At 46.6% G+C, this 13,555-nt stretch overlaps 1 protein-coding gene across 3 annotated transcripts in view; it reads left to right on the top strand.

Annotated features, from left to right (window-relative positions):
- The window catches only part of LOC119393568 (acyl-CoA-binding domain-containing protein 5), a 30,035-nt gene extending 16,906 nt beyond the window's left edge, over positions 1-13,129 (top strand). For 2 of the 3 annotated variants that reach the window (XM_037660673.2, XM_037660670.2), the window contains 3 exons: positions 1,936-2,209; positions 4,535-4,758; positions 9,331-13,129. In XM_037660673.2, coding sequence (XP_037516601.1) covers positions 1,936-2,209; positions 4,535-4,758; positions 9,331-9,465 — 633 coding nt within the window. In that variant the 3' untranslated portion in view covers positions 9,466-13,129. The remainder of the gene's footprint in view (positions 1-1,935; positions 2,210-4,534; positions 4,759-9,330) is intronic. The other variant, XM_037660671.2, reaches the window with a different exon arrangement.
- The last annotated feature ends 426 nt before the right edge of the window (positions 13,130-13,555 follow it).

The following is a 13,555-nucleotide window of genomic DNA, read 5'->3' as shown; positions in this document are numbered from 1 at the left end:
GAACTCCGCACTTGAAGGGAGCACACCCTTGTCCGCCACATCAGTTGAACTTCCACAGAAGTTGAAAGAGGAGGAGAGGCTGAGGAAATGGCACCTCTGCCTATCACGTGTAAAGTGTCGGCAACACTTTGGTTGCACCAAATCATGTACATAAATACAATTCGGCCTCTACATTGCCTCATTCTTGATAAGAAAGACAACTGTGAAATATGACCCCACCAGCACTTCATCAACCTAGCGAAAAGAAACACTTTCATGTTGCTATCTCACAAGAACATACTTAGGGATTCTCTGCAACTTTTTCTGTAATTTCACTTCGAATTATTCGAAAAATGTTTCAGAAATATTCGAAAATTATTCGAAATTATTCGATTTGATTCGCACTCAATCTTTATTATTCGAATTCGCTTCGCACCCAAAATATTGCTATTCGCACAGCTCTACATAAAAGTGTTTCTTTTCACTAGGTTGATGAAGTGCTGGTGGGGTCATATTTCATAGTTGTCTTTCTTATCAAGAATGAGGCAATGTAGAGGCCGAATGGTATTTATGTACATGATTTGGTGCAACCAAAGTGTTGCCGACACACTTTACACATGATAGGCAGAGATGCCATTTCCTCAGCCTCTCCTTCTCTTTCAACTTCTGTGGAAGTTCAACTGATGTGGCAGACAAGGGTGTGCTCTCTTCAAGTCCGGAGTTCCAAATCTGCCTTGTAGACGTCGATATATAAGAACATCTGAAATTTTGGATGCTAAAAAGCTTTGGCGTCCGATTTTTCGGACTTCCTGCCCAAATTTCATGTCCAAAACAGCATTAATTAAGCCCCCAACACTGCCACATCTTTCATCTCCATATTGGAACCAGCGTTTTCTTGAGTTAATACATTTGCGACCGTAGCGGAGCTTGAAAGGCAGCTTTGTCGCAATACGGGGGTGTGATGAGGTGAAGCATTTGAAAATCTAGGGACCACTTCCAAACGGACGTTGACTGTCTCTTGGCTAAGTTCGACCGTAACGGACCTTGAAAGGCACCTTTGCCGCAATACGGGGTTGTGAGGAGGTGAAGCATATTGAAAATCTAGGGACCACTTCCAATCACACGTTGACTGTCTCTTGCCTAAGTTCGACCGTACCGGAGCTTGAAAGGCAGCTTTGCCGCAATACAAGAGTGTAATGAGGTGAAGCATATTGAAAATCTGAAGGGGTCACTTTCAATTGGATGTTGGCTGCATTTGTCTTTGGCTTTGTCTTTGGCAAGTTCGAATAGTTTGAATAGTAAAATTTCAGTGCGAATCGAATCGAATAGCAAACACTCTTCGAAAAATATTCGAAATTTCGAATATTCGCACACCCCTAATTATAATCTTTATAGTTTCTTGTCGATACCGAAATTAGGGTTTTCAAATTTCACATTTGCTCCATTTTTGGCAACTGCTTTCGTGTAGAAAAACGGAGAAGGAGCAGTTGGTAACTATACTTTGCCCAAAGAGGTCAAATTTCATTATAGCGAATAGCAATTTTAGCAACTTTCATTATATTGAGGATTCACTACAGCCACCATTCGATTTTACGGAGCAACATTGAACAACACGAAGCTTGGCAGCAAACATCGAAGCGGCTAGGCCATGTGTTGTAAAGTGCAGACCACGCACAAGGCTACTGCTGTCAGCATGCTAAGCACTGGTTTGAGGGTGCAGGATAATAGAAATGGCAGTAATGGTGACTTTGAATAATGCCATTTGGGACCTGCAATCGCAGCAGAATGTTAGAAAAATTGGACGGCAAAGGTTTCAGCATCCGAGACTTCAGACATCCTTGCACATTTTTTTTACTTTGTACGTGGCAATGCTGTGAAGGCATCCAAATTATCGGGCATGTCTGAAAAATCTGTCAGTGACCATATAATAAGGAAATTTCACATGTACTGAACCAGGAGGATGAGAGTGGATCACCCGAGCCTCGTGAACAAGAGGCCTCCGGCATGGTGGCCACTGCGGTCAACGAGGCACTCATGAACGGCTCAAATCGGGTCCTGGTGCAAGACAGCAAGAGCCAACTGTGGGCCTTCTACCCAGACGGGTCGAAGCAGCCCAATGGAGAGCTGGCCTTTGTGAGGGGAGGAGGCGACGACAACCCTCACAGGGGGGCGCCACTACCCAGGTCCGGACCTGGGGCTGGACGCTTGCCCCGATCGCATCGTCGTAGAGGCGAGTGGTTTTGTTAAGTTTGTTACACTGCTTCCCACAGTTGTTAGGCGGATGTGCGGTCACTCTTTGCATTATTTTACCAGCTTGTAGGTTTCTGCAACCCATATGTTTGTAACATAGCTCCCAGGGCATATATACCCAGAGCAGACTTCCCTGTAAACAGGAATGTCTCAAACGGAATTGCGGCTTAAAAATGGAACAGTTGCCTCAAACACGATTGGTTTCATACTTGAATTCTGCACCTCTGTTCACCTCTCAGTAAATGGAACTCCTGTTAAACGGAACATACTTGTCCTAGTCCTTTCAGGTTCTGTGTAACGAGAATTTACTCTATTACGCAACAGTTTTTCTCTATTGGTTCGGTTACCTTCATATCACTCATTGCAGTGAGTGGTGAATAGTGCAGATTAATGAAAGCATGGGATCACTATAACAATGACAAAGGACAAAGTAAATGGGAAGACTGCCGTATTTACTCGAATCTCGGCCGGCCCCAATTCTAAGCTGACTCCCGAAATTCGCAAGGCTAGAAAAAAATAACCTAATCATCGTACTCGAATCTAAGCCGACCCCCCCCCCCACTTTCGCACATCGTTTTTTCGAAAAAAACATCGGCTTAGATTCGAGTAAATACGTTATTTACATAATACAGCATAGACCGCTTATAACGTAAGTCGCCGGAGTCGCGAATATCTGTACTATAAGCGGTACCGCACTATAACCAAAACAACATTTTTGAAAGGTTGCACGTGTGCAAAACATGACCAAAGGGTAGGCACGCGATTCCGACTATCGAGGCATGTGACTGGGACGTAAGTTTGCGTTTGCTTACATTTGGAAATGTTGAACGGTTAGCATCCGCGGACCTGCGATGCCGACATAACAAATGCGGAAAAAATGCGCCGTCATGGGAAGTCGCCGCGGTAGCACACTGCGCGTGCGCCATGTCGAAAACGGTGGCGACCACAAACCACAACTCGAGTGTTTCACACGCACGCCCGCGTTTTCGTTAAAGGTGTAAGTCACCCCTTCTAAATGCAACAACTGCAAAATGTTTCATTGACTTGGCACCAAACCACAACTTCTGTAGTCCGCGGCCACCGACATGGCAGCTAGCGCTCGTTAGGCCTAGCGTGCGCGTTGCAACTTGGCATGCCGCCGCGAGAAGCTTACCCTAGGCAACACGGACATCGGACGTAGAAGAGATCACACTTGCGAGCTAAACCGAGGGCGTCACGCGTGAAACGCAGTTTCGGTTCGTGGTCAGGAGAACAGCCGCGGCAACTATCCTGAAAAAGTCTCTCCAGCTTGTAAGTCTGCCTGTTGGTGGCAAAGGCGAAAGCTCAATCGCGTCTCAAAGCATTGTTACTTGCGGGGGAATCGAGGTTGCACGCGCGATATCTGCGCTCTACGACGAAGCAACTATTTTCCCGACGGAGACAAATAGCGGTAACGTGCTCTTGATGCGGATGCGGGCGCCCGTACGTAGCGGAGCGCGCATGTCATGCGGCCGGGGCAAAGCGCGCATGTCAAGGGGGCAAAGGCTTCTCCGTCGGCCACGCAACCGCTCCCCCTCCTCACACCACGCACCCGCGCAGAGCTGCTGTGCCATCCCCTTTTTTTTTCTCCCCCCACTCCTTGTTCATTCGTTCCGCGTCCCCTCCTCCTTCGTAAGGGACTATACACGCGCTATCCGCAAACCCGCTCCGCACGTAGCGGGACACCTGCCGCCCGCAAAGGGAGGAGGAAAAACCGGAAAGACGCCAATCGTCGCACACGGGGTACCGGTTTTTCCTCCTCCGTTTGCGGGCGGCAGGTTGCAGAGCGGGTGTGCGGATAGCGCATGTATAGTCCCTAATGCCGTCGCCGCTCTATCCCCCGCCGGCGCATCTCCGCTGAGAAGTATGCTCGCTCCCTCGCATCTCTGAGAACGTTCCGGCAGCCGCATTATAACCGGTCTTTCGTCTCGGGGGACTGCACAATAAGCGGTATGCGTATAGATGGAGTTCTATGGGAGGGTAAACGGGAGTCAGAAAAAAACGCGTTATAGCCGGTACTGCACTGTAAGCGGTTACGTTATAAGTGGTCTGTGCTGTACAGCGCCAGGGCTCAAGTATTACGGCAGTTCTGTCCTAATTCTCTTCCTCGTGAAACTTCTCTTGGCTTTGAGTGGCATCTTGGCTTGGTGCTGCCAGAAAATGTTGTTCCGGATTGTTGGGTGATAATTGCGTAACAGAATTGGTTAGAAATAATTGTGGCACTACACTGGCCAAGCTTCCTGCTCTCGTGTTGCCTTGGCTTGAGGATCAGTGGCCGTAATCGCAGAAGCAGATGGGGGAGCCGAAGGGTCTGCGTGGCCTTCACGTTCGGCTGGTCGGCTTCCTGGTGCGTCAGGTGGCATGGGCGGTGGCGGCGGCAGTGGTGGCAGGCCTCAGCTTGCCCTGGAAGTGAGTGAGCAGCTTGCTGTGGCCGTGTTGCGGCTGCAGCACACCATGGACGAAGTGGTGGCACGCCTCGAAGTTCTTGAGACCCTGCTGCAGCATGCCAAGGTGGGTCACAGGCCAATAACGCGATACCATTAACCAGTCACCTTTTCAAGCTCGTGATTTTTATCTGCAACTTGTTGCCTTTTATTGCGGTAGCAATTATAGGGCACTCTCAGCAGATTTTTGCCCTCGGCGTCACCGTCTTGTTCCGCATATGTATGTACGTGTAGTATATATATATATATATATATAAAAGCCACAAGGAAAAATAATTCAGAAAAAATATTTTCCATAGTGCGCGACCGGGGATTCGAACCTGCGACCGCTTGCTCCGCAGCGTCCTGCATTAGATGACCCAGCCACGAAGCATGTGTCCTCCAGCATACTAACAGCGAGCTATTTACCGTATTTACTCGCGTAATGAACGCACTTTTTTTTCCGAAAAACCAGAGCAAAGTTGGGGGGTGCGTTTATTATGCGAGGTAAATTTTCTAAAACTTTTTTGGGATGAGCCGAAAATACGATAATGCAAAAAAAAAAAGTTGCGTAGCTTACCTTTTACAATGAACATGCGCGTACACTATTTGAAAACACGCATTTTTATTGCACTTCAATTGCTTCAATCTTCGTCAGAATCGCTGGTACCGTCGTCCAGGTCACTGGCCACTTCAATGTCTTGGTCCCACAAGTGGTCGTCTTCGCTGCCGTCCAGCGCATTTGCGATTCCCGTCTTCTTAAAACTCTTTGTTATCAGATCACCTGGCAGCGAGCGCCATGAGTCCAAGATCCAGGAGCACACCAGCTCGACGGACGGCCTCTTAATCTTGCCAGTCGGCGTCAGGGCGTGCCCTCCATGGGCCATCCATTCCGTGTACAAGCGGCGCACACCGTCTTTGAAAGGTTTATTGATGCAAACATCAAGGGGCTGAAGCACCGAAGTGAGTCCACCCGGAATGATGGCGATCTCGGTGCGCAGCTCCTTGAGTTTCCGACGAACGTCCTCTCCCAGGTGGCCGCGAAAACTATCGAGAACAAGGAGAGACGGGAGAAGCAGGGCGCCAGGGCGTCGTCCCCAGACAGTCTGCACCCAGTCGACCATCAGATCGGCCGACATCCACCCTTTCTCCTGAGCCCGCACGTGTATTCCGGCTGGGAAGTTGGCCTTCGGCACGGTTTTTCGCTTGAAAATAACGTACGGTGGCAACTTCCGGCCGTCTGCCGTGACAGCCAGCATGACCGTGAAGCGCTGCTTTTCGGCGCCTGTCGTTTTAACGAGCACGCTACGTGCTCCCCTGTCATTGACAGTCCTACTCATCGGCATGTCGAAATTGATGGGTGTTTGGTCGGCGTTCCCGATTTGTGAGAGAACGAATTCTCGGTCCCGCCGCAGGCGTATAACGAACTTGTGAAAATCCACTACCTTATTTTCGTAGCAAGGAGGAAGCCGCTGGCAAAGTGATGTTCGCCTCCTCAAGCACAGTCCGTTGCGCCGCATAAAGCGCGTCGTCCACCCATTGCTCGCTTTAAACGCCGTGGGAGCGATGCCATGCTTCCTGGCTGTGGCTCGTGCTTGCGTCTGGATCATTTCGTGCGAAACGACACAGCCGTCGTTTCGTAGGTCCCGGACATATTTTAAGACCTCCTCTTCCACAGCAGGAAACTTCCCGGTCTTTGGTCCCCTGAAGGAACGTCGCTCCCTATTTGTAGCGCGGAGCTTGTCATGCTGCTTCCGCCAGTAGCGCACACGTACTTCATCAATTCCGAAATGCCTACCGGCAGCACGATTCCCGTGTTCAAGTGCGTACTCCACAGCCTGTAGCTTGAAACCGGCCGTGTAGCTCACATTTCGGCCCATCGTCCACGACAAAACGCAACACAGGCTTAGAAAGAACTTCCAACGAGGTGAGAATGGGCAGTGGGCAGCATGGCATGACTTCTGAGGCGAAAAAAAAAATGATGACAACCAATGACAACAATGCTAAAACTCGCGTCACCGTCTTGCATCGTTTTGATTGGCTGTCCTACCCGGCCTCGGAAATTCCGCCGCTTCGGTGGTAGATGGCGTTATCTGCTGCAAGCTGCAAGGATTGCGACCACCCGATGCAAAAGGGAAAGCCACAGTTTCACCATCATCATCATCATATCCCCGCGCGCGGCGCGCTCCCGCACCGCCGCATTAGACATTTAGATGCCGCCGGCTCCGCAAAGCTTCGTATTTGTGTGACCGTGGGATGGCGTGGGCAGTTTTGCTGTTAGGTAGCCTACACGACCGGTCGTGTAGGCTCCCTACGCTGTGTGCTTGTGAGCCGCGATGTCTCTACACTCGAACCGTTCGTGAATACTGCTGCGGCGTGCGGATACTTACTTCAAAAACAATACAAAAAGAGAGGGACCGCGCCGCGCACAGATAGAAAAACTAACAAAACGGTGCGCTACCGCGGGCGGGAGGGAGGGGGGAAGCAAACCGAGGGGGGTCGGCGTAATAAAGGAAAAAAAAGGAAGGAAGAAAGATAAGATAAACGACGAGGAAGCGCCGCGCGTTGGTTCGTGGGACTGCAGCGGATGAAAGTTAGGGGTGCGTTTATTACGCGGGGGAAAAAAAATCCCAATTTTGACGACTAAAGTTGAGGGTGCGTTTATTATGCGAGTGCGTTCATTACGCGAGTAAATACGGTATATGCACCATTTACCGCTGGCGGTACGCAGATCTCGGAGGCACTTCAGCGTGTTCTCTTGATCACCAGCGAGATGGTGTGAAGGGCGTGCTTTAAAAATAGTCAGTCTGCTCGTTCTTTGCCAGAGTTGCGATGAGCTCATGCCTCCTACCTGTAATACCTGTACTTTGCCCTACAGGGCGTGGTCACCCGTGCGTGCACTCGTATCTCGTGAGGCGGGCGATTTGTACATACGTGTTGTGCTGTTACCGCAAAGTTTGCATTGAAGTTACACAGCGCACGAAGGTCACTTCGCTTGCTGCAGCGGCCTCGTTTGTGAAAGGATTGAGCTGCTAGCTAGAAGAGCCAAAGTCGGGGCTAGTTGGTTGTGCATAGTCGACACTTACAGCACGCTGCTCAAACACTAAGAAGTAACAATTGTGACAATTGTTCGTTCGTGCTTGTCTTGTGTCTATTCTTTTTGTGCGTCCTTTGTGCTTGAACAGTGCGCTTCAAGTTTCGAGCTGCTTGCCTTTTTTCGTGTGACATTCCAACTGGTTGCTATCACAGTCATTGCTTCGCCCTTGCAGCGAAACTGTGACTTTTTCATTCGAGCTACTTATTACATTTTACGTGATGGCAATGCTATGCCGTCACGTTCAGTGAAATTTAATGGTTGCACCTAGCAAATTATACTTTATCGAGGAAAGAAAAAATTCAGGGGCTCTTCCACTACCAGGAAAATGGGGGCAAGTGAAGCTTGACATGTGTGTGCCTGCCCTGCTGCTTCTCTTTCTTCCTTTCTTTCTATTGCAATGTGCAGTGCTTCCTTCTAAACTATTTCCTTCTTCCATGCTGTGAATTGGACCTTCATCCACATACTTAGCAGTGCAACATTTCAGTTGCTACAGGCAACGACGACGGTCATGAGTTCATATCCAGACAACAGTGAAATGTGGCCGCGTGAAATGACAAGTGGTCTTGATAAAAGATGAGATTGCCATATCGGAAATGGCCAAACACCCACAAGCCCAAGATCCATAGAGTATTGGAAAACGGCACATACAAACAAGCATGTGACAAATGCACCTTTGAGGGCTGCATTTCTGTACACTCGCCATTGCCGGGTTTATCGCATCCAACGTCGTTGCCACCACCGCCGAAATCTGTAACTCATAACAAGCTTCGCTTGAAAGAGATGATAAAAAAAAGATGGCACTGATCCAAATATTTGTCATTGAAAGTTGATATTATGTCTTTGCTGTGGATCTAAATCAAAGTGAAATACATTGTTTGCGCTCTAGTCAAGGATCTTGCATTCCATTACCTTTCAGCACCGACACTGAGCAGCCAGGCTTCATTGCTATAACCAATAATCCGGGATGAGGCCGTTCTAGTAAGCGGGTTATTTCACCACAGAAACCACACAGAAGTTAAAACTTGATAAGTGCAGCAGCTTCTCAGTGTTATAACCAATATATAATGTTAAAACCAATATCGTTATCAGTGGGTTCATGTAAAATGTAATATGCTTATAACTAATGTAGATATAAAGAGATTGTTGAACAGTGAATGTAGCTGGAGCCTACATTTCGACACAGTTGTCAGGACTTGCCCTGACAAGGACAAGCCCTCTCGTCAAAATATTGGCTTTAGCGAGATTCACTGTTGAACAATTTTTTTCATGACTTCAAAACTCAGTCTTCCCATGGACTGTTTATACAACTAATACTATAGGTTGTATCAAAGGTGTTTCCAGGCTAAATAAGATGTCCTTGCAACCAGGTTTGGTTGTGTTGTCATCAAATCATCAGGCACCCGTTTTTGAGATGTAATACAGGAAGCAGGGGAGCTCAGTGTTGGTATGCACATTGATGAAATTCAATATTTCATCTTAGAAGGTGCTTTGCGAACATTGGAACACCGTAACCAACCATTGGCCACTACCTGCGGCTCACTGGTATTCATTGTTTCTCGACAGGCACCACAGAACCAGCGCTGGTGGCTCTTCGGTGGTGTCGCTCCACACATCCTTGTGCTCTTGTTTGCCTGGCCTGTGGTTTTTCAGCTTGCCTTCTACATCCTCAGTCATCGCAGAGGCAGACGTCTTAGATGAACGCTGAACTCGAAGCCCAAACGGATGCGACACATAAAAAGAAAGGGAATCTGTATTCCTTACACACGAAAAGCCGACTGTTTAATGTTCCAGATTATGGCGCAGTTTCCACGCACACTGGTTATATGGCAGCCTTTCTCATTTGTATCTTGTAATGTGAGACATACAGCTGTAGCCAGTCTAATGTGCATCTTTTCGATGCAAGTATCGATGTGCGCCAACGTTGCCACTGCTTTGTAAGGCAACATGGTCGAGAACGAAAAGAAGAGAATCCCATTTTGGCAAATCGCATATTTTTAAAGACGTACCCCAGTGGTTCGAATGTCCTATGAAGGGAAAGCACTGCTCTTGCATTGCCCGTGAATATTCGAAGGCACCACCGCTTTCACCTGTTGCCATCACACTGTCAGTACTGCAGTTTGTGCTCACTTACTGTTGGAGCAATGTCATCCTAGAGTGCAATGTGTCCACTGCAGTTGATAGTACTTCCTGGTGGATATGAATTTTTTTATTTTATTATGCCTATGAATTGCCGTAGAACAAGTTGTGTTTGGTGATGTAGCATCAGAAGCATTAGCGTACGGAAGAAATTACATAATGTACCAGACCCACAGAATTGTTCATTTTAATTCAGCACATATTTTGAGTAGTATCCTTTTTTTATCCAGAGCTTGTCGTCTTTAGGTGCTACGTATCTTATTAAGTGCGCTACCCTTGGTTTAACGAGTATGTGCAATATGTAAATGACTTGTCTGTATGCTGCAAGCACTGTCTTTTTTTATACATTGTACATCTGTTTGTCATTTTGCATTGGCATTGGGACGCTTGGTAGTATTGTTGGTAATTGACTGAAGTAGGAAGTTTTTTCTCCATTTCCTGTACTTTTGTGAAGAGCAATAGTGGAGAAATAGTGTGCACTCTCATTTCAAAGAGACAGACGTCAAGCTGAATTAGACTAACATTTGAAAATAACGTCAATGTCGCTATTGCCAGGAGCACGATTTTTTCAAACAAAAAAAAGAAATGGCATGAGCACAAGAGAGGATTAGCACGACCATTTTGCAAATGCAGGATACTTGGGTCCCCGCTCGTGTGCCTTGTCTTGACTACAACTTTTAGATTAATTTGTGCGACTTCACATTGAGAAGTACTACTAACCCTAGTTATGAGAGGCACCATTCTGAAGGGCTCCAGGTTAATCAGGTCGTTAACGTTCACATAATCTAAGTACATACAAGGAATTCCGTGTTACCCCCATGTTGAAACGCAGTTACTGCGACCGGCGATTGAACCCATGACCTTTCGCTCAGAAGCAGGTTATAGCTAGCATGCCGTTATGGCATGCGGCCATAGAAATAAATGTGCATTACACTTGAGAAAGACAGTGCAGGCAGTGTAACTTTTTATACATGAAAAAAAAAAATCCTAAAAGCCCTTTGATGGAATTCCTTCAAACTTATCTGTCAGAAAGCACCATGTGCCTCCTCTGCATTTGATAACACAGATAACAATGCATGGACTCCTTGTGACATTTGGCAAATCCACAGGAATCTTGGTATTGTGATGATGTGCTCATTGCATTGCTCAGTTTGTGGGCAGTTTTTATCGAGTTTTCTCCAGAGTAAATTTGTGGTTTCATTGACACAGCAGCTGGCGACAGCTGTAATAAATTTGTTGATACAGGTCATTCAAAGTTTGACCTGTAATCTACCACACTAGCAAGACTGTATTTGCTTTTGTATCCCTTAGCAGAAAGAAAACTAAACTACATCTGACAAGGCTTGTATTTCTTGAAGTGAGAACTGTATGTATTCTGATTATGATAGAGAAATGTATCTCAATTTTCTTATTTTTTCTTCTGCGTATAGGTTTCATTTGTTATTTTTGTACCATCATCTGCTCAGTGGAAAGTGCCACTTGACAGCTGCACTAGAATTATGACTGCGTCCTTTTAGGTGATGTTGCAATCAATTCCGTCCGGAAATGCAGCCTCTAATGACGTTCACAATTCTGTCTGGCTACTTCATTTTTTCCCATAAAATGTGGTCAAGCAGTGGCCTCTAAATTAAAGCTTTGTGTACGGTAAGCTGTAGTATGGGACCAGGTAGATTACCGGCGGTAGAACAGCTGGTAGATTTGGTAGGTTGGCTCAGCTAAACCCATTTGAGGTTGTCGAAATGTCGTCACCAAGCTGGGATGGAAAAGGTTTTGAGGCAAAGCACTCCAGACTTTGGTGCAAGGCTAAAGAAAACGCTTGTATAATTGCTCTATGATGACAAGACGGTTAAGCATAAATGAAAGATTTGGATATTCTAAAAGTGACTGGAACTATCTCGTCTCCATCAAGGCATTTTCTTGTGACTTTTGCATTGTGCAGCAACCTGTCAGGCCACATTAATGAAGTAACGTTGCCGAGTAACGGCAAAATTTCCCTGCAGTGCAGCAAACTCCAAGGCAGGCAACATGGCTACCGCTGCCAGTGCTGTTGCTACTGTGAAAATAGTATCAGCCTACTGTGGACTACAGCATTTGAGGTTGCTCTGCGCATTTGTAAAGTTGTGCGGCGATCTTGAGTAGCACTCGCCCAGCATACGTAAATATTTTTCAGCGTGCGCCCCGTGTAGAATTGGGGCATCCAGAGTTTTTTTTAATGCATTGCTGAACACATTCCCCACATATACCCAGTTAGCACTGTTCAGAGTCATTTTGCAGGCGCGAGACAAGACCTGTTGGTGGGGTTCGGGCAGCTCCAAGTTAAAGTTTGAGTGTAAAATTGCTGTATTCTTGAAGTCCGGTGCTTGACGAGCATGACACCGTAGCCGGTTACAACTTGAGAAGTCCAGAGAGGTCTCACCCAGATGGCCGAAGCGGGGCAGCCAATCGCCTCCCTCGACTAAAGAGGTACGCAGACCCGCTCATACACTCGGCAGTGTTATCTGATGGTGGGGTCACCGGCCGTCAATCTCAGTGTGTGCTCATTGGTGCAGGCTTGTCCGTTTTTGAGAAGGAAATGCCACAGCAGACTTCTAAAGTTGTACCAGACTATAGAAGCAATGCTTGGATGATGGCCTGTGCATGAGTTGCAATTTGTAGAATTATGGCAGCTGTGAGGGGAGTTGTACAGTGCTTGAAGCATATTTGTATGAAGGGACACTGAAGGCAAATGTTAATGTCGAAAGAAGATTGCTGATCTTTACTAACGTGCTTGCCATCATCGCCAAGAACACAGGTTCTGTAGCAGAGTTCATGTTTGCGTAGTTGTAAACTAGACGTCACAAACGATGCTTGCCTGATTACACCTAAGAAATTAAGAGCTGTCTGTGGCACGAAGGAGGCATTTGCGAAGCAATTTTCTGCGGTATAATCATTTCAGCTAAGCCCAGTTCTTGCCTTCAGTGATTCCCGTGTAGATTGATGTGATGCACAGTGTGCAGAGTTTGCAACATTTTTATATTATGTCAAATGAAAAAAAAATGTAAAAAAAAGTGCGTTGTAAAAAAAAAAGGTAGGGGCACACTATGTACATCTTGCCTCGTACCCTGCTGAAAATGCCTGCTTTGCACAAACACTAAGAAAAGCTGTGCTCTACTATAAATGACGGCAGATTAGGGATTTCATGTCTTGCTGTATTTGTGGGGCAACATACTGCAATTAAGTCACAGCATTTTCTGGACAGCAGCCTGCAAGAACACTTCAAAAAAACTTAATTCCATTATGGTCTTTGATTCAGTTGCCATCTTTGATGGTGTGTTTAGACTTTCCTCTGTTAACCATGCCGATGTTTTTATATGTGTAAAACTCTACGTGCTGTTTTAATAAACCACATTTTTGCGTGAGTGCATTTTGCGCCAAGCAAAATTTGAAGTGTTATGTCAAGTACCTGGAGATCATTGTAAAATTAGGACTTGCAGTCATAGCCTTAAGGTACGCAATGGTGAAGACTGAACGGTGTGATGACGGCATTTAATGCACATGCACAATAAATGTGAGCCTCATTTAGTGCTTGCATAATACCCAGCCACATGGGTTGAAAACAAAAGGTAAAGCAGGCCTTTGAATATTTTGTCAGATGCAAGTTCCATACTACAAG

This window comes from Rhipicephalus sanguineus, chromosome 5 (assembly GCF_013339695.2).
Source record: "Rhipicephalus sanguineus isolate Rsan-2018 chromosome 5, BIME_Rsan_1.4, whole genome shotgun sequence".
NCBI classification, from domain to species: Eukaryota; Metazoa; Arthropoda; class Arachnida; order Ixodida; family Ixodidae; genus Rhipicephalus; species Rhipicephalus sanguineus.
This window is presented reverse-complemented; position numbering and strand designations above follow the sequence as displayed.